The following is a 27,423-nucleotide window of genomic DNA, read 5'->3' as shown; positions in this document are numbered from 1 at the left end:
TGCCCACCCCCAGGCCGCCCGGGGAGCGTCGGGGGCAAGCGCGGCCCCTCCGGGAGAAGTTGAAGGCTGGGCCCCCCCCGCGGGCAGGGCCGCCGGCTGCGAGGGGGCGGGCGGCGCCTGGTGCCCGAGGAGGAGCCCGAGCATCCCGGGCGGCGGGGAGAGCCGGCGGGCGGGCGGCGGGGCTTCATGGGCAGCTCCTGCCAGCATGGTCCTCGCCCTCAACGGCAGCCACCTCCACGGTAACCTCCGGCCCTTGGTCCTGGGGGACCCGCGGGCGCTGGGCGGCGGCAGGATGATCGCTGCTGGATCCTGGCCCCCTCGCAGCCTGGCGAAGCTCGGCCAGTCCCCCCCACCTTCGGCGCTGCCCACGGCGAGCCCCCTCCCCGCCAATGACTCTCAGTGCGGGGAGCAGATCCTCAGCTACGGCAACGTGGAGAAAGTTGTCATCGGGGCCGTCCTCTCTCTCATCACCTTGCTGACCATCGCCGGCAACTGCCTGGTGGTCATCTCCGTCTGCTTCGTGAAGAAGCTGAGGCAGCCCTCCAACTATCTCATCGTCTCGCTGGCCCTAGCCGACCTCTCGGTGGCCCTGGCTGTCATGCCCTTCGTAAGCGTGACCGACCTCATCGGCGGCGAGTGGATCTTCGGCCGCCTCTTCTGCAACGTCTTCATCGCCATGGATGTCATGTGCTGCACGGCCTCTATCATGACTCTCTGCGTGATAAGTATCGACAGGTGAGACACCCGGCGGATCGCAGCCCGCCCTGTCCCGCACCCGGGGGGGTCGGCACCCGCCGGGCCCCGGGCAGCGAGGATGGGACCTGCCAGGAGCGGTTCCGACAGGGCTCTCGTTTGCGTCCCCTCCGGTCCCTTGGAAATTAGTTGCAGACACGTTAAAAGCAGGGACGGAGGCGAGAGCAAGCCTTGCGGGCTCTCCTGTTGGAAGGAGGCCGCCGGAGCGATGCGTACTCCCGCGAGCCCAGGTTAACTGGCTATCCCGCTGGGCAACTTCCCTGCCAGGATTAGGGTCAACGCGTCAGAACAAACCTGGAGCTAAACTTTATACTTTTACTGTGGCTCTGTACAAATAGCGGGGCATTTGTAGTTGCTTTAAAATTTGCAACATGTCTTTAAGCTGCTTTATATCCCAGCTAGATTTGAGCTGGTTCTCCCGAAGCTGGGGTCAGTGAAACCTCATTGAGCTTAGTGGAGTTTTATCAGATCAGAGAAGATGCAGAAATTATACCTGTTAGAATTATATAATTATTCTAGGACAATCCCACAATAGCTCCATTGCAACTAACGAAACCATTTTTGACAAATAACGTTTTGTTTGAAGGAAAAATTGCTTTCAAATGTTTGCTTTTTAAAAAAAAAAAAAAAAAAATCTGTCCTCTTAAAACCCAAGTTATACGCATTGAAATTTATCTTCTTCCGAAAGATAAAAGCAGTGAAGCAATAAGGAGGTGTATACAGACTGCAGAAGAGGATCTTAAGACATGTACTTCTGATGTTAAGGCCATACCTAAGCTCTCACATTTGTCCATGTCTAAGTTCTCCTGTGAAAAGGAAGGCTAACAGATTGCTTTATTCCTGCAGGTCCCATTCTAAAGTAAGTTGCAGCCTCTAACTTCCCTCTTCCACAGCCTAAATCCCATGCCAAGAATTTTTGTGTCTGGAGAGAAACTGTTTTCTTTACAACTCAACACACTTAGCAGAATCTAAGAACTTCCCAGTTCTTCCTGGACTGTAGAAGTAGTTCAAGTCTGATACCCAACACTACCCTTGTCTACTTCAGAAAGTTTTTTGAAAGAACTCTGCATTAAATTTCTGCAAAGAAAGTCTTTCAAAAGAACTTCCCAAAGTAACTGGAGATTGTTTCATGCCAAGGAGGGTCATGGTTTATGTTAAATTCCAAACTTAAACTTTTGTATAAGCATCCCCTGCTGCAATGCTATTTCATCACTTTTTTAATGGCTAGAAGTTATCTGAATGCTGCAAAGCATCTTGTAGCAGTGAAATCCACATGTAGACTTTGAATATCAAAGGGTGGTGGGTTTTTATTGTTGTTGTTGCCTTGAAATTTGCTGGTTTTTAACTTGCATAGCTGATCTATCTTCCCAATGTTATTCTCATTTTCTATCCTACCTATATTTAAGACAGGTGATTTCATTTTTCCACTCTCTCAACATAAAGTATTCCCCTTATTTGATCTTGATGTCCATCTCTGAGCTCTCTACCTCCATCTCTAATAGCCTTTTGAAGACAGGTTAACATAGTTAAGCTTCCTTACCCAAGAAAGAATGTGTGTCTGATTCACACTGTAGCACTGGGGTAATTAATTTTACTCTTTTTTTCATTTGTTTTAGCTTAGCATTTGAGGTCACTGCTGTGTGTTGAACAGGGGCTTTGACTGAACTGGTCACAATGATAATTGCATTTCTTGCTGTAGTCTTTCCATTCTCTCTTCATTTTCCTCTCCCCCTCAAAATACGAACAAAAGATATAGTTATGTATTTAGATAAAAATGTAACCTATTTTGAATGACTGATTTTTGTCAACAAGTGCTAGTTTAAAACCAAATTATTCTCCTCTTGTCTTTACATTCCTACTTCTATCACTGAATGTTTATTGAACATGATCTCTTCATAACTCATTATACTGCTGTCTCCTCCCTACTTAAAATCAAAATTCTGTGAATCACGATACTTTAACCTCTGTTACCCAAATCCATTATATAGTTAAGATAGGTGATGTCATAAATAAAGGAGACAAGCCAGCAATTCATTTGCAAAATGTCTTTACCACATGGCAATAAAAAAATTTAAAGATCTCCATGATTTGTAATCCCATTTAAAAATAAGTAATCTTACACTATTGTAACACTGCTCAGTCAGGCCAAAGATTAGCTTGGGATGTAACTAATCTTTTAATAGTGAATATGTACCAAATATGCAAACCAGGGAGAAGTGATGAAAATTAAATGTGAATGGTGAAATGTTGCCAGTGTAGCACTGATTTTAATGATGCTAACTTAGCGGCAGTGGTTCTTACACTTCTGCAGTATGAAAGTCTTGAATGATCAGTGGGGATGATTTATCTCTGAGGGAAGTGTTGCGTGTAGTACAGGAGCTTGCAATCACAATGTGTGTAGTGCTTTAGAGGGTCATTTTCCCATGGTTTTGATGGTAACACTTGCACGTATAGATACATATTATCTAGGAGGAGGAGATCTCTGATGATACAGCCCTTACTATCTCAGTCCAAGGAGTACAAAACCAAGGTGAACCAGGAACCAGGAAAAAGGGGAAAGAGTGAATGAAATTCACCTTCCTTCAACCTGACCACTGTTCTCAGTGCCTTTTAGATACAGTTAGCACAAGACATTTGTTTAGGGAGCAGGGTTCATATAGGGCAAAAAGGAACATTTTTGAAGAATTATGAATTGCACTGACGCCCACCTCTTTAGGACAGTTTAGGAAGCCTTTGTTTGATCCAACAAAGTCTCTCCTGAAGGGAATGATGCTGAGGCTGTTGCAGGCAGGGCAGAGACAGCAAGTAAGTTGGATATTTAAAAATTTTTGTTAACTTCTAAGTTCTTCAAGAAAGAGATACGAGAATCAGTTGAAGGTAAACAGCTGAAAGAATATCACTATAGAATTAATCTAATTTTTTTTAATAACTTTGTTAAAAACTCTTAGGCAAAGTTTTTATGGAAAGTTCATATATTTTATGAATATACAATATAATATTAATATTTTTGGTAATATTAATACTGCTATCTTTTATTAAACAAGCAAAAGTAGTTGGTAAAACAAGAGGCTTTGAGGCCCTTCCAAACAGGGTAAAATGGGCAAATTGAAGAGGCTTTTTGATTTGTTTCTCTTGCGCAAACGTGCTACTCAGCTCATGCCACTGAGAGCCCTGAAATGCCAGCAGCTGGCAGGCCTATTGCATGTAGAGGTATTTTCCTACACAGCCCTTGGCTGCAGATGTGTTTTCCATCTGAATTTATCAGTTAGAAAGCTCTGAAAGATGCAGACTAGCATGGAATCTACAACAGACTGGTTTCATTCTGTTGAAAAAAGAAATAAAATAAAAAACATCTTTTTCCCTAGTCAGGCTCATCAAGCACTAATATTTTTTAAGTTGTTCCTACTCTGAGGCTATATAAACGTTAAGGCTGTAAAGTAGATGTTAGTATGCTATGGTGGGGTTCTCTAACTTTGTAGAGGGTCCAGAAGAAAGAAGCCAGTTTGAAAAGATCTTTTTATTATCCACAAAGAACCAAATATAGGAAGATCATGAGATAATGTCCATAACAATACCAGGCTTTGAACTATTATGCTCTTCTTCAGATCATATCTTTCCTTTTATTTCACAACATGAAAACCCCCATAAATCAGAGTGGCCTGAGATGGGCATGTTATTTCTGAAATATCTTTATCTTATGTAAGCCTCTTCTTTGGAAGAAGGCTATCTGCTTACAAGCAGGTCTGTCAGAGCTAAAACAGATGTGATGGAGAAACAGAGTATTTCGCCCTTTAGAAATTTTGTTAGGATGTAACAGGCAAGACAGCTCGCTACCCAAACAATCAATATCACCCTCGCTGTACTCATCACCTATGATATGAAGTGTGTAGCTCTGGAAAAAAAGTAAGAGTTAACAGAGAATTTGGCAGAATAATTGTGCACCACTGAATAGTAGCCTTCTTTAAGCATTTCTTATTAGTAAGTTTGGGTTTTTTCTCTCAAGGCTCCACTTTTCTGGTTCTAAATTACATAAATTATACTACATTTCGATTCCTTTACATTTAAGAGTGAGCAAATAATTGGGAATTAATTATGAGGGTTGAATGCAAACCACATCTTAGTGGGTGAGTGAACATACAAAGGGAATTAATTGAATTTAAACTGGTGGTGTTTGCATGCTGATTCATCATGTTCTTCTGACCCAAGATAGCTACAGAAATCCTTTTTGGAGAGTATCCATTGGATAACTGCATAAGTAGCAATTTTTAATTCAATTTAAAAATAGCTCTTTGGCTTAGAAAGTGATAAAGTAACATAACTACTCAGATACAGCTGACGAATTATAACACTTTCACCACACCCACACAAGTAATGAAACACTTTTGGGGGAACCTTTCCAGTCTGTATCTTAGCCAACAATTCACAAGTATTCCAGACTTCCATTAAATTGATGAGGGTTTAGAATTTGTATGCAAATGATACCAAAGTATCCTTGTTGATCCTGAGATTTTTATACACGAGGATCAGTTCTCTCTCCCTCCCCTTTTGGTATCTTTTGCTGTACTCTAAGTAACTATGAGTACTTTTGCTTCACATTAGAATATGTCAGTCCCTAAAAGCTTACTCATTTCCAGTGTCCTCAGTGCATGCCTGGGAACTGAGGAGGCCTCAGAATGCCTAACAGGAAGAACTTGGGGCTAAATTTAAATAAAGACTTAAGCACTCTCAGTAGAACACAGGTGTCTAAATTCTGCCTACATCTAAAACTGATAATGTGACCTGAAAACCCTGCCAATGATTTCCTAAGCCTAATGACACCTAAGAGGCCTGCATGGCTTCCCATTAGCTGTGAAACTCTTCTTTTGCCTTCAGGCCAGCAGTCTGTTCTTCCAGCCCCACTCAGTTACCTCAGGAGTTACAGGTAGGATATATATGTAGAGACAGACATGAAAAAATCCTGTATGTAATGTATTTTGGATCTATAAATAAAATGGGCACCCACCAGCAATGCCTCCCATAAAATTTTATTCAGTATATATATTTACACAGAAATAACTGAGGAATCGGGAAAAATCTAAAACAAACCATAGGGAAAATGTGTGATGGAGTTACTGCAATTCAGGTCTATATTGCAGAAGAAAGTTTTGGGGTCAATGTGGCAGCTAATTCCTGATCACCAGCAACATCACAAGAGCTATTCTTTCCATTGTTCCTCCCAATAAGCAAATGTACTCCTCTGGAGTCTGTAAATAACTTGGCTAACTATGAAAGATACAGACAGCACCGATACACTACAGTGGAAAAAAAAAAAGATTTTTTTTTTCCTTTCCATGTAGTTTTTCTAATTTAGTCCATCTAAAGAATATTCCTCAAGTTGTTGTAGATTCTTTTTGCAGAGAATTTCTTGCCAATCACTTTTGCAATCTCCATTTTATTATTTGCATTTTAGAGATACTACATAAATATTTGCTCCCAAATCCTGAGAGGAAGGAGTTGAATTGGAAGTTTAATTCATTAAATATTATAAGGCAGTGTAATGTATATTTCACAGCTCCAAAATAATAAATGAAATGGGGGTGTTTTGCTGTACTAACATGATCACACTCCTTTAGGTATCTTTCTGTGGCATCTGCAGGCATCTTCTCCATGTCACACAGGCAGCCTGCAAGATGTGCAGTTACACGGTAACCTGGTACAGACATAGCAAAACAATGCTTCATGACATGACTGCCAGATGCACAGTAAATAAGATGGGAGGTAGCAAATAAAAGATTTTTTAATCAAACAGATGGACTATTTTGTGAAGCCACAAGAACTCGTGAGTTAAGGCGGTTCCTTTATCATCAAAACAAGCGGAAGTTTTGCCCTTCTGGAGTGGGAACAGGCATAAGATCTGAAGTTTCGTGTGTCTCATGGTTGCTGCAGTGGAGGCTGACAAAATTTGGGAAGCTAGAAGACGTTCTAGAAAACATCTGTAGATTGATTATTCTATTGCTGTTACATACTGGATGCTTTTTAGTTGTGTTACTGAAAGGGAGTCACAGGAGATGCAAGCTAATCTAGAGGTGGCAATGGAAAGGTGATTGTGACTGGTAATGTTCCAAGATATGCATGAATGGGGAATTACAGTTCCGTCAGTACCAGGAGATTTGCAGTTAACGCCACATTTACATGAATGCCTTTTCTTGAAATTGTATGTTGCACTTTCCCCCCACATTTGAAACTATCTTCTGTTTGCTCCTACCAGGGTTTAACACTGGATGAGTTTTCAGAAGTGATTTTGGGGTCTCTAATTCTTGGGGGTTCATCCAGACATTTCAAAGGAGCCTGATAAGTCAGAGGTAAGGGAACATTAATTCACATTTTTGCCAAGCAGGGCATTCTGGAGACATCTTAAAAGTGATTTTTTTTTTCCTGTCAAAATCACAAAAATAATTTCTGTGAGGTGGGATCTGTTTCAAGATTCATGGTGAAAACACAATTCTAGAAGCACTCTTCTTAGTTTTAGAAGGATCTTTCAGTCATATATCCTAAGATAAATCACAAACAGACAAATACGTATCATACCAGCACGATGGTGTAGTGTAACCTGTGTACACTGGCATCGAACTCTATTTTCCTAGAGTGTTCTTGAGCTGAATGAGTATCACAGCACAAACCAAGAAAGAATCTGCAGTCATTGTACCGTGTTTGAAACAACATTACTATATCACTGGTAGCACGCTCTCACAACCTTCTGGAGGAACAGAAATGAAACAAGGAATGCTCTTTGAATTTTCTGGAATAATTTCCTCTGAAACTTATTTATAAAAATTCTTGTAAATTGTATAAGGAAAATATCTTATTTCTTTGAAATAAATCCAGTATTATTTTTAACATTGTGATAGAGTTTTAAACATTTTATTAGACATGTTTGTGGCAACTTTTGAAACAGAACATCGCATTTCATCTGTAGTTGATATTGTTCATTTAGCTCTGCCTTTCAGCTACAAACACCTCTCTGTTTTTCTCTCTCAGTATATCACACAAAGATCTGGTCCTTCCCCTGTGGACTAGGAAACCTAAAGAAAGACCTGGCCACTGAAGGTCTTGGATGAACACGAGAAATTATTGAGTCTGCCAAGGTGCAGACTCAGACAAGAAAGACTGGGGATCAAAACGACAAGTTCTGATATCTGACTGTATTAAGCACGAGCATCATAAAGCAATGCTCAGTGTGGTTTTGTCCTAATAGCCACTGCTGTTTGTAAGGTAAGGGTAGTTTCTTTCAGCTGGAAAGCTAATAAGTTTTAGTTTTTCATGTTGTGCTAAATAGCCAACTATTTCTAAAGGACTGATTCATAGTATAGCTATTCCTATGTATACTGAAGATAGGAAAAAATGATGAAAGTTTTTAAGCGAACTCTTATTACAGAGATTAAGTTTTCCTTTCCAAAAGTCTCCAGTAATTAAGTATGTCATAGGGAAAATTTTTTTCTATTCTGTTTGAACTAACATAACAAAACTAAAGTGTGGCAGCTTTGAATTTCTTCTTGCACCTTGCTGTTTACTTAGGAGGCTTTATAGAGAAGATCTAGATTATCTGATACATATGTGTGGTTCTGTGTGTATCAGCATGTATGCTGATCAGGTAGTGATTCACCTCTAACAGTAAATAAGGTTTCTGGGTAATGTACAGACATTTTCTAATAGTGCCAGTTGTTCTAATAACACTCAGAACTAAGATGTGCTGGGGCATCAAGTCAGACTATATTCTTTCTGTTTGCTCTTTGCTATCAAATTCTGAGCTAGCACAAGAGACCACTGAAGGGGTTAACATCATTGTGGACAGCTATTTCACCACAAAAGGGTCATGATGGCTTTAAAAAAACAACCCGAACCATAGAACCAAGGAGGAAAATTACAAAAATAACCTTTTTAAAGTAAGGAGAAACTAGGGTGAAGTCTATTCTTAGAGGTACATTGTGTCTTGATGAAAAAGCTGGCAGCAGAGTTTTTTCCTGAGATATATTGAGGAAATGGGTGGTTTTTTGGTACTGTCAAAAACTTGAAATGAAGTTTTTTTGCTTGTGAAAGTGGAAGTTATATAATCACAAGGAAATTTGGTTATTAACTTTTTTGTACAGTTTTTTATGTTCCATTGAGGAGATTGTGGAATGTGGAGGTAGAGCCATATGTAAGGTAACACTTTTTTTTCACATTGGGAGCTATTTGTTCTGTAGGGTGCAACATAAATGTCACCATGAATAAAACCCATAAAAAAACATGTTGTGATTGTCATGAAATGTTTCAGATACACAGTACCATTTGCCAGAATAATTTTTTGTAGCATTTCTCCATGTGGGTTGTTAAATTTTGTTTATTTGCTGTAAGTTGACATTTAACAAATAGTCAAAATTCTAAATCAATGAACAAAGAGTGTTGTCTGGCCACAAATTACTTGGAAATATTTATATCCATGACCCAAAACAGCTGCTGACAAGATGCAAAGCTTTTCTTTAATGGCCTAGTAAGATGTTTTGATGCTAAAAATAGTACAGCTTTGGCTTTAAAGACTTAATTTTTGCATTTTTATGTACTGCAGTTTTCCTTTTCCCTTAAAAAGTCTGCATTTGGAGACCCACTTCTCAGCACAAGCAGTTTTAGCAACAATACCAATTGTAATCTTTCAAGAGTGTATTGTGTCATATTAAAAAGCTATTTTTACTACATGAGTTTGGCAGAACACGATCTTAATTTTTTCAAAAATAACTGGAATTAAAATAGCATAGTGGATGTTTGCTTGTGAATTGGAGTTTAACATTTCCAAAGACTGTTACTTAACAGAAAGCTTCTGCACTTCTGCCTTAGTGTTGAAATGAAGGGAGCATCTTATCAAATATCTGAAACACCTGCAGTTTGCAGTGAGCTACCTGAGCTGTCCATGAGCTAGCTCTGGTGATTCATCCCACACTGATGCCAAAGTTCTGCTCCTAAATTCAAATGCATGTTTGAAGCTGTCAGCCTGGCAATAAGAACTGATATTATTGGAAGCTGTAGGCACAGCAACAAACCTTAAATATTTCAGTCTTTATCTACACAAAGTTGATGCCACCACATCTTAAAACATGCTTAGAGTTGCTAATTTGCTGATGAGAAAAGCAAAGGAAAGACATACTGAGAGAAGAAGAGCTTCCTTCCACATATGCCACTTATTTCACTGCTTTCATTTGTGGTGTAGCACTGTAAAATGAACAGAGAAAAGAGGTTTAGGATTCTTGATAATCTCCATATCCTGCTATCTTTAAAGACTTTGGAGGAGGAGACAGTCTATCATCAGCTGTATCTACTTCTGTTTTAGCACAAAGGTATAACTCTAAATTCTGGGGAACATGAAAAGGCATTGTAAAAGAATTGCCCTCCACCCCCCTCCCCCCCCAAGCCCCGAGCTGGACAAATGGCCATTTGTGGATAGCCAGTTTTGTCACTGTGTACAGAAAGCCAGTGAAAGAAGGCCAGAGACTCCTTTCCTGGCAGGAGAAAAGCAAAAGATTGTTTCTGTAGATTGCATGTACTATGTTTTTGTGCTTGTGAAGTTGGTGGTAGCAGTTTGTGTTGAATTGAAATTTGTTCTATATTTAAAAAATATTTATTGTTACAGATTTTGTATGATTTTATAAAGGAGGAAAATTATGAAAGATGTTGCTGAAGGAAAAGAATTTTCTGTAGTGGAAACTTATTGTGGGCAGGCTCTCACTGAACAAGACAAAGAGGACACATTATCCTGGCTCATCTTTTTTCAGGTTTCCTGGTCTAAGGATCTCTAAGCTTACTTGGAGCTGGCTTTGCAAAATTAGACCTGCTGATATCTGAAATGGGGTGTATGGACTTCTGGATATGGCTTAAATCTTACTGAAGCAGTGAGCTGGAAAAATCCAGCTACATGGAATCGCAGCCTGGCAGGTCTGAGCAAAACGCAGGAGGTTCAAAGTTCGTTCGACTACAGGACTGGATAGCCAGAAAGAAGTAGTGACCATTTGCCCATTACTTCTTCATTCCCAAACCTGCTGGTGAAAACCGATAAATATTATGGCAAATGAACTATTAAATACTGTGGTTGTGAATGGCTGGACATACAGGTTTTACCCACTGCAATTTGGGGTTTGCTGCAGTTATTTTTCATCCTGAAGTGGACATTTCTCCCCTTCAACCATCTCCTTCAGTTAAAGGGCACCTTGGCCTATGTATTTATGTTCTGAGGGATTGCAAGGGGAAGAAATATTTGTAAAATAATATTAAATTCCTACCAATTTTCTATTTCCAGTTTATAGAGGAGAGCTTGATCTGACCAATTTATTTATTGAAATTAAGTTCCAAAATATCACTGAATAAGACCTTTTCCTTTGAAAATGACAGCAGGCAGAAGGATCACATGCGAAAAGATAACTTGGAACTTGGGCTATAAGTATGCTCTAAATAAGTATGTTAGTTAAAGTGAGTACTAAGGAAATACATGGTTGATGTGGTGGCTACAGTAGACCTGACATGAAAGACAATGAGACATGATAAACAATATATTGCTAAAATATAAAGATAAAGCAAACAAATAGCTGTTTTTATAAGTTCCAGGGAAGGAATCACCTTAATAGCTTTTGATGCATCCTTGTTGTAGAAGTCTTTGTTGGAGAGGGCTGTGAATAACATTTTTCTAAAAGGTTTGTGGATTGCAGGTACGTGGTCTGATCTAACCTCCTGGCTTCCTTCCTTGATCACTGCCCCTCATGCTGTGCTCTCTCCAATCTGCTGCCTGTCCTTCCAAACCAGGTTGTGATTTCTTCCTATGATAGGATTTATTCATATTAGGAAGCGAGATAAGCTTTTATTTCCATAGACAGCAGGCCACTCCAGAGTCTGCAACTTTAAAAAATTACTGGTATTCCAGGGGATCTGGAATATTTCTGGAATAATTCTGTTATTAAAATATTTTATGAAATTGAGATGATTTTGCTAGATTTTATTTTGTTTAAGTAACACAGAGTTATTTTCTGGTGATGTCATCTTTTGATACTTCAGAACAAGCTGGTTCAGTTCATTTGCTTGTATGTGAAAAGCAGGGTTCAGTGTACCTTTGTGTTTTTAACCAGTCAATTCATGATAAAAACCAACCTTTAGATTTTTCCTTCATAAATTTCAGAATGAAGGCCAATTTGAAAACTTTCCTGAAACACAGCACTGCTACATACCTGTCAGTATGTGACTTTGAGCAGAGGTAGCTTATTCTTGTCGTGCTTTGACTAGGGTTATACTTAGTTACTCGTATGCTGGAAATTTATCACAAACTCCCTGCATCATGTTTTAGACAGTTTGGTTGTTTTTTGTTTGGTTGTTTGGGTTTTTTTCCAGTTGACTTAGCCTTACAAAAATTCTTTTCTTTGTTTGCTGCTATTCTCGAATAAAATATCACTGATCTAAGTTAGTCAGAATATATTGGTGTTTGAGGAGATACAGGGTCCTTTTTCATCTCAGACTTCTTTATAAAACAGAATTACATGCTTTGGCTGCTTTAGTACCTCAGTTACAACCCTAAGTTGTCGTTTTTCACTTTTATTCTGTTTGTGGGTTTTCTTCTTGCTTTCATACCTATTTGCATTGAGAGTTCCTTTGTGAAAGGATCATGCTAGTGAAAGTGGTATTTTATTCTGAACTACAACGACAATGTTTTAAAAACATTTTTCAGGAAAGAAGTCAAAGTAAACCCCACAGTGCTCATTTTCTAGGAACAGGAGGTGCCTCTGGCTGACTTTTCCATAGGTAATATAGAGAAAACCCAGACTCTATACCGACTCTGTACAAGATGCTTTGTACATCCCAATGTTTGAGAAGTAAGATTTCTAATAAACCTGCTTTAGACTTTGATTTTGCTGTGAATCGAACACAGTTTATTGATATGCTCTGGTGGTTTGGTTTTTTTGTCTACTAAACCTGGGAAAAAAAAAAAGTATAACTTGAGGTCGATATTTACAATTTTTTCATACCCAATGCAGCAGAACATAGCAAAATGTTTGTGCGATTTTTGACAAATTCAGATCTGCCTTCAGGCCATTACAGTTACGGGCAAAGCCAAAAATGTCCAGGTAGATTAGTTCTGTGAGATTCACCCATAATGATATAGGTGTTTCTTAGGGCTCTTGCAAAATTGCTGCCATGGAGAAGCAGAGAAGAGTTTGGATTGGGTCCTTCTAGTATTTTTCCTGTCTCTTCAGAGAAAGGAAGTGAAAGAAGGGGGAGGAGGGAAGAAGTATTCTAGAGAGGCTTGCTCCTTAGGTGTTTTTTCTGGAGATATTGTGTCTAAATTGTTTGTATTCAAGGAAGGAAGTGAGGGGACATAAATATCACCACATTTAAATAGCTGCTCCCTGAAGACACTTTGTTTTAATATAGTGGTATTATCAGTTCAGTGAGCTGTGCGTTTTCATTTCATTCATCGCTTATACTGTGGAAGTTTCTGAAATGCTTCATTTAATTGTACTAAAGACATCAGTCATAATTTTCTAGTTAAAGTTGTAGGAGGCTTTCATTTTGAAACACCATTATAACTTTCAAAATAATTCCTTTTAGGCTGATGTTTAGTGTCAATCCAAGCGTGACTCATGTAGTAAAGTTGGAGAAAATCACCTTAGCCATTTCTACGTTATTGAAGTCTGACGAGAGTTTTCATTTAAAAAAAGTCAGTTTTTCATAGCTCTGAAATCAAGCCCCCACACATTTTAGCTGAAGGTATCTGTTAGCATACCTTAAGCAACACAAAAAAAGAAGCCTCGTTATGCAACTAAAGCACTAGCTTTGGCTTGTGATGACCCAGTGGTCAGGGTCTATAGGTGTATTTTGTGCTTCTGGGCAGGCCACTTAAGCTGTATCTAAAGTGACAGCCTGGTATGCTCATGGCAAACACAGATATTCTGGTTCCGTGATCACAGAGGGCTCGCAGAGAGCTCTGCAGCTCCTAGTGTGTTTAGGGTTTCTTCTGCAAAAAACAAGGGTCACAGGAGGCCTGGGTCTTATGCCAGGATGGAGCCAGGGAACAGCCAGAGTGCTCAGCTGGGTGCAGGGACTTGGGAGTTCTGTGGTTTTGTGTTGTTGAACGGGACATCCCTGAACTGGTTTGTCAACCTCCTCCTCCTGAGAGCCATCTAAAAGCCTGGTGTCCCATCCCCAACATGAGTCTCCGCCAGTCGTTCTGAGAAACTCTCCAGGCTGCCTCAGCTGCATCTATGCATACATCCTCCCACGGGTGTCTGCCGGGTGTCTGCCAGCATTTCAGTGCCCTCTCTGAAGGTCCTCCTGGAGTCTGCTCATGCTTCAGCTTCTTTGTAGGATATACATCCTGGGATCCACCTTGCTGCCAGTTACAAAGGGTCATCTTGTGGGTGTATATGTGCCTCCACACACGTGGGAGAAGGTTGTAGACTGACATTCGCCAAAATACGGGCACAGATCCTGTGGGTTACCAGCCTGCCTCATTGCTCACTTAAGGGATGTTTGTGCTGGTGTCTGGCAGAGTACAGAACTGAGACAAAACACACTGCAATTTTTATTACAGCCTATTTGAATGCTTGCACAGCACAGGATGGTCCCAAGACTGAGGTACGTCTGGTGGTTGTCTCCTGGCATGTCTGCTTTGGCCTGGCTGAAGTCAGCAGGCTGGCCTGGAATCACAAACACTTGTCTTTGCCACAGGAGAACACCAGTCAGGACATAGGAGGGAAAGATCTGAGATCTGCAATTAAGTTGTGAGTTTGAGAACTAAACCCTCTTCTGAAGGCAGTAAAGAGCTGGTGAGGGAGATGGTAGAAGTGCTGCAGACTGACAAAACACTGAAATCTGCATTGGCCTTGACAATACCCCTGGAATGAGGGACAAGAGGGGTAAGATGGGAGAAACCAAAAGAGGAAAACATAAATTTTCCATTTTTTAACCTGCAAAATTTTTTCTTCTCCATTCTTCCATTTTCTTTTGCTCATGAACTGCCTAACAGAGTAGGAATTTCATCTCAGCTGGTGCTTCAAGAAACCATATCTTCACTTTAAGTTACTCTCCCCCACAGGAAAGGCAAAGCTATTCCTTTCAGCAAATATCAACTCTATGGAGTGCTTCTGCCTATCAGCTGGGCAGTTTGGGTTATCCTTATGACATCCAACTCCCATATTTTTCTGTACTGGTTAGCCCATAGGATCAAATAAAGTTCAGGGACTTATCTTCAGTTGTATAGGTGGCTCAGGCTAGTGAGCAAATGAATCAACTAAAGCTTTATATCCTTTAAAAATGTAAGCATTCAGCAGAAGACCATAGTTACTACCTGTCTTCTGACAGACTGTAATTGCCAGAAGGACTGTGAGGTTTGTTGTGCAGGAGGTAGAAATGCTTGTGAGTAAGGACCAGAACATGAGGTTAACACTTTAGGAGCTAAGGTCACCATGAAAATGATTTCCTGTGCTAAAGCATTCCTCCCCAGTTTTGTTATTAAAAAGAAGAAAGGATAGAGGTATGACATTTTCCACCAGTGCCTTACCAACATGAACTTTGTTACTGCACACCCAATCTCAGATGAACATTGCATCACAACTAGACAGAAATAAATGAGACTGCGTTTTCTCTTTAATTCTATCCTACAAGAAAACTCATCTTAGTCTTCTCAAATAGTATCAGAAGGTTAAACTATCTTCTTTGCCCCCTCAAAAAGGGACAAGGCATCTTGTAGTAACAATAAAATGAGATACTGCATCATAAAGATGAAAAAATAGTCACATAAGACAGACACCTGAATATCTAATTACATGTGACATGTAACTAGATATTCAGATGGGTACAACAGTTGACGTGATACAAATTTGTTTCTCTGAGCCTAACATATTTTGGAATAATAAAAAGAAGCTCAATATGGAATAAACTGAATTGTGAATTTTAAACAAAATAGCGCTTTCTGATAAAAATCACTATATTGAATATAGCGACGAACAACTATGTTTTGCTTCTCATTTTTCTCCTTGACTGATGAAATGACTTGACAGCTATATGGTATATGAGTGTAAGTTACACCAAAGGGTATGAAGCTGTAATATTTTACGAGCGTCTGGCCTGCACTCGTGGAGAAGTTTGTGTGTATACTATGATGAATTCCATGAAGAATTTTTCAGTGAAAAATTGACATCTTGCTTAAAAAACACACGAGAAGCCCTTCTCTAGGGAATATTCGCGAAATGTAGTAATATGTATTGTGAATTGTACTTCATCTTATATTTTGATTAATATAGTTTTTGCTTTTGAAAAGAAAGAAGAATTTACGAAAATCCTTTTGGCTCTCTGCTCACTCCTCCCTCCCCTGCCTCCCCCAGTTATATCAATGTTAGATAAAGGGAGCTTGCAAATAATCTAGGGAAGTGGGTGTGAAAGGCCAGAAGTGGGTACTGTGTCCCCTGACACAGTAATAAATTTTATTTTAGAAAGCATGAAATTATTTTTCATTTTCCCTTGACCTTGCACATTGTTGAACAATGTAAAGAAAATGGATTCTTCCTATGTGTGACTTGCTGAGATTTAGAGGGCTTTTGAAGTGATACAGATTATCCATCAAGAAGTGGGGTGAGAAGCACTTTTGAGCTCGCCATATAATTAATCCTATTGCACTCAGTAAACAAACCACACTTGTATACAGGAAACCAGAGATGAAGAAATCCACAAAGATGGATTTCAGACATTTTGAAAGATTTTTAAAATAGAAATTTTTCCATTACAGTGTGCAACTTAATTCTAAGTACTTCACTGACGAACTTTTTCAATTTTCAGATGCATCTATATTCTAGGAAGCTGGTGAAGGATGAAATGGACTGAAATTTATTTCCCTTCTAATGTTGCCTACCTTTACATCATTTATGGTGAAGACAGAAGATGGGAAATATACAGGCACGTTTTTTTCTTCAAAGACAGTTAATCAGAGCTTTTCATTTATAACACAAAGTATTTCTTTGGGTAATTGCAGGATATTGGCTAACATTAAGGCAGTGTTGCAAGATACACATCAGCAATTACATGTTAGGACCTTTTCTTCCAAACAGATTTTTTTGTAGTGGAAGACCAAAGGCTACTGAATAGTTTTGTCAGAAAGCTAAGAACAAGGTAGTGACTAGTGACAAATACTTCAGCAGTCATGCAATAGAAAAATAAAAGGCAAAGCGTGAGGGCAGGCAAAATAAATTTGCTAAGGTCTGAAAGGAAAGAGGAATATGGTTTCAGAAATTACAACTAATATAATGGAAGTCAAGTGGAAAGGCATTGCACATCTCTTTCTGGTAATACATTTGTTAAGTATTTCTTAGAATGAAAGTAGAATACATCCCCCCATCTATGGGATGGATGTCTTAGATGAGTAAGCAAAACTGAAGCGGGAAGGTACAGAGCTAAGAGAGAAATAGAAATAAGACAGGACAAGAAAGTTAAATAAAAATAGAATGAGTGAACTAAAAGAATGAAAAATGAGCTAAAATAAATTAGAAAAATATGAAGTTGTGAAGTTATGCAATCTGAGAGGGAAAGGTACGGAGAAACCAAAAGAAACGTAAGAGAAGAGAACATAAAATTCTACTATGCAAATTACGTTCTTTTAGATGAACAGATATTTAATTTTGATTGATTCAATCCTCCCCCACTGCCAGGAAAGCCTACACTTCTTGAGCTCTATCAAAAATAAACCCCTACAATCATTTTTAGGAAAAAGAAAAATCAAGTCAGAACTTTTACTATATGCAATAAAAGTATAGTACTGTATTCAATATGTGCCCAGTAGAACAGTGGGAACGAATGTCTTCCACTTGTAAAAAGAATTTAAGGAAATATGTTTAATTGAGAGCAAGAAGGGGGATAATGGAAAGTGTTAACCGTACGGAAAGCAAAACAAATATTTCATTTTAATTCTTCCAAGTATTAAGATTAAATTATGGCTGTTTCAATAATAAGAATAATGTTGAAATTGAATGAAATATGAAGCATAAGCACGTTAAACAATAGATACCAAACCACACATTTAAGATCTTCCATGATACTGCATTCACCATTAACTGAGAAGGATGAACTAGAGCTTTAACCATTTCTAGCAAATGCAGTTAAGATGCGGAAGCCAGCCACTGTGCTAGGACTTTTTATAAACTTTGCACTGATTCACCATGTAGAAAAGGTGAAACATTTAACTAGATGGAGCACAAACCTAGTTGAACAAAGCATTTTTTTCTCCATTGAATAAGGGTTTGATTTGGTCAGTTTTGCTTTCTCTTTCAAACATTGCACTATAATGGTTAGGTTTTGAAGTGACCTAATTCATATTCTGAAAGATGTCATATATGCAATGAAATCAGTAACTTTGTTCACTTCTGGGAAGGAGAAAAAGTATTTTACTGCCTCTGAAATATCCTCCTCTTCCCAGATGATAAACTGTCAGTTATCACAACGTAATTAGGAGGCCAGTCTGTATTGTAGAAAGGCAAGTGTCAGTACTGTCACGCAATGATTAACAAGATTACTTTTCACATCACAGCACTGCAGTCATACACTGTAATGCTTATGTCTCAGCACTTAAGTCTTTGGGGGTTTTTTTAATGTTTCTATCCCTTTACTTCCATGTCAGTTACTTAGATATGTAATGGGAATAGTATTTCTCTGATCAGCCTGTATACTTTAGTCTATTTAAAAGCATGTCTGTGGGTCAGAGCATATTTTGCTTAGTGTAAACACAGTATCTTTGTAAAGAAAAGGACAACTCTGTTCTCTAAATTTCCGTTAGGTGGTTTCACATAGTCGTAACAGAAATAACAGATGAAATCACTGTTTCAACTTGTTACATTTACATTGAATCTATTGTTTAATATATCAGAGTATAAGAAATAAAATCAGCCTGGGTCAATCACTGTACTAGGGAGCATATTTCTGAATGCTGTATAGCTTTTAAGAGTGGCATTGTGCTCCTATTCTTGTGGAGTGTCTCTTTATGTTTCACTGAGTTAAACAAAAAAAATCTGAAAGATCTTGAGAGAATCATAGCCACAGAAGGAATATCTTGTTCTTCAGAGTAAGTTATTATTGCAGGTGAACCATTAAACAGGATTCTATATATGTGGGTTGGCAACGAAACCAATACAAGGAGATATGTATTGAATCCAGAAAATTGCTCTATTAGAAAAAAGAGCACCAAAACAAAGAAGTAAACATTTTTGTATCTTTGAAATAAAGCAGCTTTATGACTATTTTAAAATACAAAAATAGGAACAACTGAAAGAACCTGAGGTTAAGTGTAACTTCTAAACAGATGGTAAGTGATAACAACGGTATGTTGAGGTTCCTGGTAGAATTAGCTATAATACACATCTGTATCATTTCCAGTACAGTGTTTCTGGTTCTGTTCCATAATCTGTTTCATAAAAGCAGAGAGTGAAAGATGCTAATCTGATTCTGAAACAATTACTAAATCAGGTCAGTGAATTTTGAGAAACTAATGCGGACTAATTAGAACAGAATTCTATCTGCCTATTAAGTACATGGAGACCAGAGACACAGGAATTACATGTGTGTACTTCAAAAGTGGCACGAGTAATGCTGATGTCATGGTGCATTCAATTTGTTACTGGGTGGGGCAAGAGGCCTCAAAACAGTTTTAGTGCTTTTAGCTGTTAGATTTTCTATTACTTTGTGACTTTGATCACAGTGAGCTGCAAGTCCTTTCACTACTTTATCTTTCAGCCATATAACAGAGATTATAAAGAAAGATTTTGGACACAGGATCCCAAATTGGACCATCCTACTGCTATTTTCTTTCTATTGTTGAAGTTGCTGCTGTTAAGTGTTGGTTAACTTTCTCGATATTTCAAAAGGTGCAAGGACTAGACCTATGTCAAAGTTTCCAATGTAGCTATGAGCAATTCACCATTTTTACAGCTTAAATATTGCAGCTATGCTTAGCTTCTTCAGGAAAAAAAAAACCAAAAAACACAAAGAAAAGGAAACAAACTATTCTACTGCTGAAAAAAAGTCAGGTTCACGGCATGCACACAAAGTCATGCCTAGCTAGCCTGAAACGCAACCATGCCTGGCACTGCTGATTATTTTTTTACTTTTTGGTATCTTCTTCTACATCTATAGAATTACTAATCGATTCAGCATCATGGAAAATCTTCCTGAAAAGTTCTTCTAGTGGATGATAAGTAACTGGCTATATGAACACTCCTCACTCTAGAGCAGACAAAATAAACCACTCATCACAATTTCCTAGCTTACAGAATCAAGCTAATATATTTAGAAGAAAGGAAATGATATTGAAACTTTCATATTCTTTAAATACAGTAACATCTAGTGGGACACAGTGGTGGTCCAGTTTCTACTTTGATAATCACTGTGCAAGCAGTAACAGCTATCACAACAAGCGGATAGTTAAGACAAACATAAATGGGAACAGGGAGTACAAAGAGTCACAAAGAGATAAAATGCTGTGCCAGAAACAGATAACAGGGTCAGTGGATGCTGGTTTATTCTGCCATATACCATTCTGCTTTCCATATATATTACATCTTAACACTTGCTGTAACATTTAATGTATTAAACACACTGTATTAAGAAATGCCTCTGTGATCTATAGTTCAAGTGACAACAGAGACTTTTTTTAGCCCTTTTGGATAAAAACTATTCTGTGTGGTCTCTCTAAAGCTAAAGCATCAGTATAAAGAAAGTCAGAATGAAAAAACCTACAAACTGAATTATCTCAGGAGCAGTCCTATACAGTTATAATGGATTTATATTAAATTGCTTATACAATTGCATGTCATTAAATGGTGAGAATTTAGAGGTGCTGGGAAAGAATACTGGATCACAGGAGAGCCAGATTATTATCAAGCAAAAAGAAAGAAAGGACTTGTTCTTTTATCTTTTTCATTGTTGGTGTTCGCTGGGTGAATGTGGCAAATGGCAATTGTGTACAATAGCTGATGATTGCACCCTGCCAAGGAGGGAGCTCTTTACCTACGACCTACATGTGAAGAAAGCTCCAGAAAGAGGATGGCAAGGGATAATTTTTCCTTCCTAGAGCTGAACATCCTTTGTACACCTCACACCTGAATGGGACTGAGGCAAAGGGGGCAGTTTCTGGTCCCCCAGCAGAGAAGACACAGAAGAAATCATAAGAAACCAACCCAGAATGGGGGTATACTTGTGTTTTTAAACACGTGTTTAAAAAGAAATTTACTCTGTCCCTTGCCATTTGCTGGCTTTTTTAATTTGTGTTGTCTTCTCTTGTTCTGAGCTCTTTGAACAAGAGGCTGTTTTCCAGATTTCAGTGATGTAGTACAAAAAATTTCCCATCACCTTTTTGTTGTTGTAGTATCACTAGATACCTGCGCCAGGTTCTCCCTTCTCATTCTTCTCCAGTCACCCTGCAGCCTTTTGTCTTGGAATGGCGGCAGGACCATGACTGGAGTATGTGTTGTGCTTCCCATAGTGTTGCCTGACATGCTGTAGGATCCTGCACTTTGGTGTTCAGCCTACACCATCAGGCATCGCTGAATGAGGAATGCCATTCCCAGTTTACAAGAAAATTAGGGATATGCATCTGCAATACTGTGCTTTCGGGGAGTAACCTAGATGTGGTCCTTGCTGTGGTGGGTGTAATATGGAGAGATGCCTTGTCTAGCAGAACCATATACTCAAGAAACTCAGAGGAGGAGGAATAGGAAATAGCATTGCCCTTCTTTTGCAAGTGAGAACTGAGGCACAGTTTCTTTCCCACCAAGATGAAAATGAACATCTGTGGCATATAAAAGAAACAAATCTCGGAATAACAAGTCTGAGACACTTCTTTCTTGTGGGGGATAGCTGAGATACATGAGGAAGTCTTTTTAGGGAATTAGACCTCATTTGTTCGCAGCAGTAAGGTCTTAAGATGTTACATATTTTTGAATGATATCTGAAGCTGAGGTAGATTTACTTTTAGTAATTTATTTCGGAAGGCAGTAATTACAGATTAAGCATTACAAAGCTTTTTTGCAATGAATTTGACATAATACTTTTGAAGTTCATTAATCTATTAAGTCTTGGACACTCTAGTGTATTAGACAACAGTCGTGATTTACATTATTTTGAAGCTGCAAGTAAGTTTTCAAGGGTAATGGGTTTCGTATGTAGAGATAAAAGTATAATGCTCCTTCATTTATGCCTGCTGACTCCTTCGCTCTATCATACTACATTTAGCAAAATGGATAAGGCAGAAAGGATGCTGGTGTATTTTTATGTTAATTAATGTATTTTAATTTCAAATAGCATTTTTGAAGCTCAGATAGCTTCCAAAAAAGTGGTGCCAGGGCAAAACTAATGAATTTCAATTCTTTTCAGTATACTTCTGATTTCATGAATTTTTTGTTATATTCTGATGCATTAGAATGCATCAGCAGATATTCAGAGCGTGCACAGATCTGGTTTCTACAGAAATCCAGTTTAACTTTTTAGCTACACAATAAAGCTTAAATCATGTTATTTTTAATGACTAATTGGGTAATTGCTAGAAAAATACATACTTCAGGAAGGCAGGCAACATTTTAAAGATTTTTTTGAAAATAACACACTGTAAGTTACAAGTAATCTTCCTGCACAAAGGATGTTCAATTGTTTTATACCTAAATTGTGGTGTCCTCAGACAAATGCGTGCAACTCGTGTCCCAGAAGGACTGCAGCTAATAACTTACCCTTGCTATAGTTAGATTACTTAAAGCAGTACAATGTAGCCCTTAGGTAGTCAGACTCTGAAACTGCTCTTCCACACATTGGAGTGCCTTGGAAAACTCAGCTCCTTAGGAGCACAAATGGTTTCAGCTGCGATGCTGTAAACCAGAAATTTCTGTGGACCCTACAGAGTGCCCACAGTCTGCGGAGCTGTTCCAGTAACTATATTCTAATGCTGATGGTTGAAGGGCACAAGAAGCAGCCTTTTATAATAGAGTGGTCCATGTATTGCACTGATCTAAAGTGAGAAGACTTTAATACTTGTTTTTAGCTTATGGCCCCACTAGGCACAGCTTCACTGGCAAAATTCTGGCCTGCTGTAATGTACTTACACATGCTGTCAAGAATAAGGCGCCCTGTCTATAAGGAAGACGTTCTTTACTGTGAGGGTGGTGAGGCACTGGAATGGGTTGCCCGAGGAAGTTGTGAATGCTCCACCCCTGACTGTGTTCAAGGCCAGGTTGAACAGAGCCTTGGGTGACATGGTTTAGTGAGAGGTGTCCCTGCACATGGCAGGGGGGTTGGAACTTTATGGTCTTAAGGTTCTTTCCAACCCTAACTATTCTATGATTCTATAATAAACCAGTTCTGTCCTTTGTGTAACACTTGCCATAACACTAATGTGAAATCAATGATGTTTTTGAGACAGATTGCTGTTACCCATCAGAACAGATCATGAAATGATGCTTCTTCCTACTTTCAGAACTGTAGCAAACCTGGAGGCTTGTATAAAGCAGCAGCACTGGCCATAATTTACTGCATTGCAGTAAAATCAACAATGCAGCATTCTGCAGAGACAGGCAAATACTCTGATTTGATTTGCTAGGTGAATAGGGGAAAAATGGTAAAAAAAGATATTTTAAGAAAAAAAAGCATCTCTAATTCCATCTAAGAGAAACCTCGCATAGCTAGAGAAGCATTAAAGACATTTTCTGTAGTTGAGAGTAAGCACAAACTTAGGATATTGCTGTCCAGCTGTATAGGGCCATAGCACTTTTTAGTTTTTAATTAGAAACCCCACATAGTATAAGCTATCACAGCTTGGGAAAAGTAGAAGTTGTGAACTGATTTTTTTTTTTTTCCCCGTATTAAAACTTGGTACCTTTTAGATGTATTTCTTGCCTTTTTACAATTTACCACCCAAAAGTTAGCTCCTGGGAAAACTATGTATTTTCCCCATGTCCAAGGACTTCTTGAACTGATAGTGTAGTAGATTATTATTTATTCAGTAAAAGTTTGAAGACTGAATAAATATAATTCCTTTCTAATAATATGATGATAAAAAGAATTATTGTAGTATTGAAATAATCTACTCTTTTCACAAGTTTGCAGTTTGATGTTCCCATCTGAAACATAAAGGTAAGAAAAACAACTCATCATCTCAGTTTAGTGGCAGGCATCTTCATAACCGTAGAATAGGTAAGAAAAATGAAGACGAATGCGTGCTTGTTTTAACTATGTATTCAATACAAAAAGTGGTAGGCTTTGTGGAGGAAGCATTCATCTATACTCCCAAGATTTCATATGTTAGCCAAATAAAATTTTGGTTTCAGAATTTTTTTAAAAGCCAAAAAAATGAGTTATCTGCATGAAGATTGTACACATTCATTACAATCACAGTGTGTTATGGCTAATGGGAGATTTCCTCCTAGAATAAAAGACCTTATATGCAGGGTATCACTATACAGAATAGCATTATAAATCTTAATATGAAAACCACATGATTTTACTAGTTTGAAACACATGCAAAGAGAGGACTGAAAAATATAAAATAGAAACCTTAGCCAAATATGTTTTATTTTAGGGCAGTCTACATGAAATAACTTATCAGTTAACCACTGCACTATATAGTAACTCTACATTATCATTCTAGGTACCTGGGAATAACGAGACCTCTTACGTATCCTGTAAGGCAGAATGGGAAGTGTATGGCAAAAATGATCCTGTGTGTATGGCTCTTATCGGCCTCTATCACTATACCACCACTCTTCGGTTGGGCCCAAAATGTAAATGATGAAAAGGTTTGCTTGATCAGTCAAGACTTTGGCTACACCATTTACTCAACAGCAGTTGCATTTTATATTCCAATGTCAGTGATGCTTTTCATGTACTATCAGATTTACAAAGCTGCCAAGAGGAGTGCTGCTAAACACAAGTTTGCTGGTTTTCCTCGTCCGGAAAAAATAGAAGGGATTTCTATGAATGGAGTTGTAAAACTGCACAAGGAATCTGAAGAATGTGCTAATTTTTCACGACTCCTAAAGCATGACAAGAAAAACATTTCCATCTTTAAAAGAGAACAGAAAGCTGCCACTACACTTGGAATTATTGTTGGGGCTTTCACTGTCTGCTGGCTGCCCTTCTTCCTCCTCTCAACCGCCAGGCCCTTCATCTGTGGTACAACATGCAGCTGTATCCCACTGTGGGTTGAGAGAACATTTCTATGGTTGGGTTATGCAAACTCTCTCATTAACCCTTTTATATATGCCTTCTTCAATCGGGACCTGAGGACAACTTACCGCAACCTCCTGCAATGCAGATACAGGAATATCAACCGGAAGCTATCAGCTGCAGGGATGCATGAGGCTCTGAAGCTTGCAGAAAAGCCAGAATTTGTTCTGTAAGGTCATTCATCCTTTACTATGATAATTTATTGTTTTATCACATTAGCTTTTCCCCACAGATTTGGAAGAAGAGATGTGGGAAGAACCAGCCTTATTGAGCACTTTTAAGGCAGTCATCAAGAAAGTGAAAGGTAGCAAGGTTAGTTCTTGTACAGCCTGCCAGTCCTAGTGAGCCTGGAGAAACAAGAGTTTGGGTGTAAGAGGAATACCAGAAAGGGGGAGGGTGCAGGATGTCTGAGTTGCTAGTGAGGAAAGACCAAAGTTTGTCTAAACCATTTGTTTGGCCCTTAGCCCCAGACAAATTTAGAAGGTCCGAATGTTGGATGCATTTTGTATCCTAGAGATTTTTTGTTGTAATAAAGACCTGAGAATGGTGAAAAGTTCAGTATAATTCATTGCTTTCCACTCTGTTATTATAAAAATAAACCATTTCATAAGAAGCTGGATCAAAGAACTTCTATTGCTTAGAAATACTCTTCATTATAAAAGAACATATGTCCATTAAATGTTAATTTACTGGATTGTCTGAAAATAAAGTACTTTGTGGAATTTAATGTTGCCTTTGCCCAGCAACTATGGCACTGAAAGAATGTTACACTTCCAATGTGAATATAAGAGTATGAGTAAAGTCACATGGACCAACATCTACTGCTGCATGCAGTCATGAAGCCCAATTAGGTGCAGTGTTGCTATGCCAATTATACCACGTAAAGATCTGTCCTATATTTCTAACATAACATAACAAATGTGCCTGATTACAGTTTATTTCAGGAGCTGACTGGTCTTTGCTCATCTTTTCTTTCTTTAATTCTCTTGGCTTTATCAGTTGAGCTCTCCTCTAATCTAGATTGAAACTCTATCCGTGCTCAGGTCATTTCTGTTGATATACGGCTAGTCCTTTTTCCACTTCAGTAGTTAATTTACTGTCTATTTGAAAGCTCTTCTAGCTTCTTGGGATTTCTTTCCTTTCTGAAGTCAGGAAGGAAAAAATAAACTTAGAGACTTTATGACAGAAAAATCTGGGCTTATAAACTGATTTTGGTCATCACTTTGGTTTAAGATTGTTTAAAGCCTTGCCTTGTGTGAGAATCAAAATAATTTACTCTTTCTAATTCAAGTTGTTTCCCACACCGCTACAGCTCATTGAAGTATTTGATTCTACTTCTCCTGACTTTGGTAACAAAGCTCTTCCCTCAGTGGAGCAGGGTCAAATATTATAACAATATTTATATTTTAAATTTAATAAGTGCATTAATTATATGAATATATTACTAGTAATGTATTAATATAAAATGCACTGATTATGTAATAGATTGCTGTAGCAACCTCGAATAATAATAAATCAACTCATAAGAACAAGGCGCTTTTCCTGGACCAAGTTTGCACTGCACACCATGTTCCAGATAAAGCACAGGTGAATGAAGTGAACGAAGTATGTTTCAGAACTCAATCTACTTTTCCAGATATAAGGACACTGATGAAGAACCATGTTCATTATCAGATTTCCTCAGCAGCAAATCACACTTCAGGATAACTTCTGCCCCCACCTTCTCAAGTATAAAGCCAAAATTACTTAAATGAATTTAGTAATGTTTCTTTCAACTAAGGAGTGAGAAGTTCAGCCAGGCTCCTTGCTCAAATCATACAGACATTGCAAACACTTGATCTTCTAAGTGGCAGATACATAAGACCTGGATTGATGTGCTGAGCTATGTGTACTGAAAAAGACTTAAGCCATTTTAAATGTATTTGTACACTAGGATACATACAGTAGGAAGTACATTTGGCCTCATTTTTAGAGAAGGATCATAGTTTTATAATAGTAAGAGATAGGCCATATCCCAGCTTTCAAAAAGTTGTCTGAGGAAGTTTCACATTGGTTTGGAACTGTCCAGTTTGTTTTAAATATTCCAAAAGTACCATGCACAGTAGGATGAGAAGAGATTGTGGTCCAGAATACCTGCAAGCTCTGTAGTACGGAGCAGAACTCATCTTAACTCAAGCATACTTTCTATATTTGGCATGTTTCTAACTGTTACCTATCAGAGTAGCATTTTTTGAATTCCTAACATAAAAGGAATTTTCACAGGCCTTCTGTAATTTACTTTTTTCCCCCTATGTCAGGATATATAGGAGAATATACAAATAAATGTATCTGTAAAGATTCCAAGTGGACTTGCAAAACTCTGAAGATGAATTTAGAATTCTGGCCAGAAGTTTCAGCCTTTTTTATTCTGCAGGAAAGTGAGAAGTTGTGTTT

The 27,423-nt window shown here is 38.5% G+C and overlaps 1 protein-coding gene across 1 annotated transcript; it reads left to right on the top strand.

Moving 5' to 3' along the window:
* HTR7 (5-hydroxytryptamine receptor 7) lies at nt 1-25,717 on the top strand. The gene is made up of 2 exons (XM_065671888.1): nt 1-735; nt 24,413-25,717. Exons 1-2 carry the CDS (start codon nt 206-208, stop codon nt 25,161-25,163), a joined length of 1,281 nt encoding a protein of 426 aa, XP_065527960.1. The 5' UTR covers nt 1-205; the 3' UTR covers nt 25,164-25,717.
* The last annotated feature ends 1,706 nt before the right edge of the window (nt 25,718-27,423 follow it).

The sequence above is a fragment of the Lathamus discolor genome, chromosome 3 (assembly GCF_037157495.1).
Source record: "Lathamus discolor isolate bLatDis1 chromosome 3, bLatDis1.hap1, whole genome shotgun sequence".
Classification (NCBI taxonomy): Eukaryota; Metazoa; Chordata; class Aves; order Psittaciformes; family Psittacidae; genus Lathamus; species Lathamus discolor.
Note: the sequence above shows the minus strand (reverse complement) of the source record. Positions and strands in the feature narration are given on the sequence as shown.

Bases quoted from the DNA above. Each gene is read 5' to 3' on its own strand.
- HTR7 (XM_065671888.1), top strand. From the start codon at position 206: ATGGTCCTCGCCCTCAACGGCAGCCACCTCCACGGTAACCTCCGGCCC. The intron at 736-24,412 runs GTGAGACACCCG...TTATCATTCTAG, and splicing joins TGCGTGATAAGTATCGACAG to GTACCTGGGAATAACGAGAC.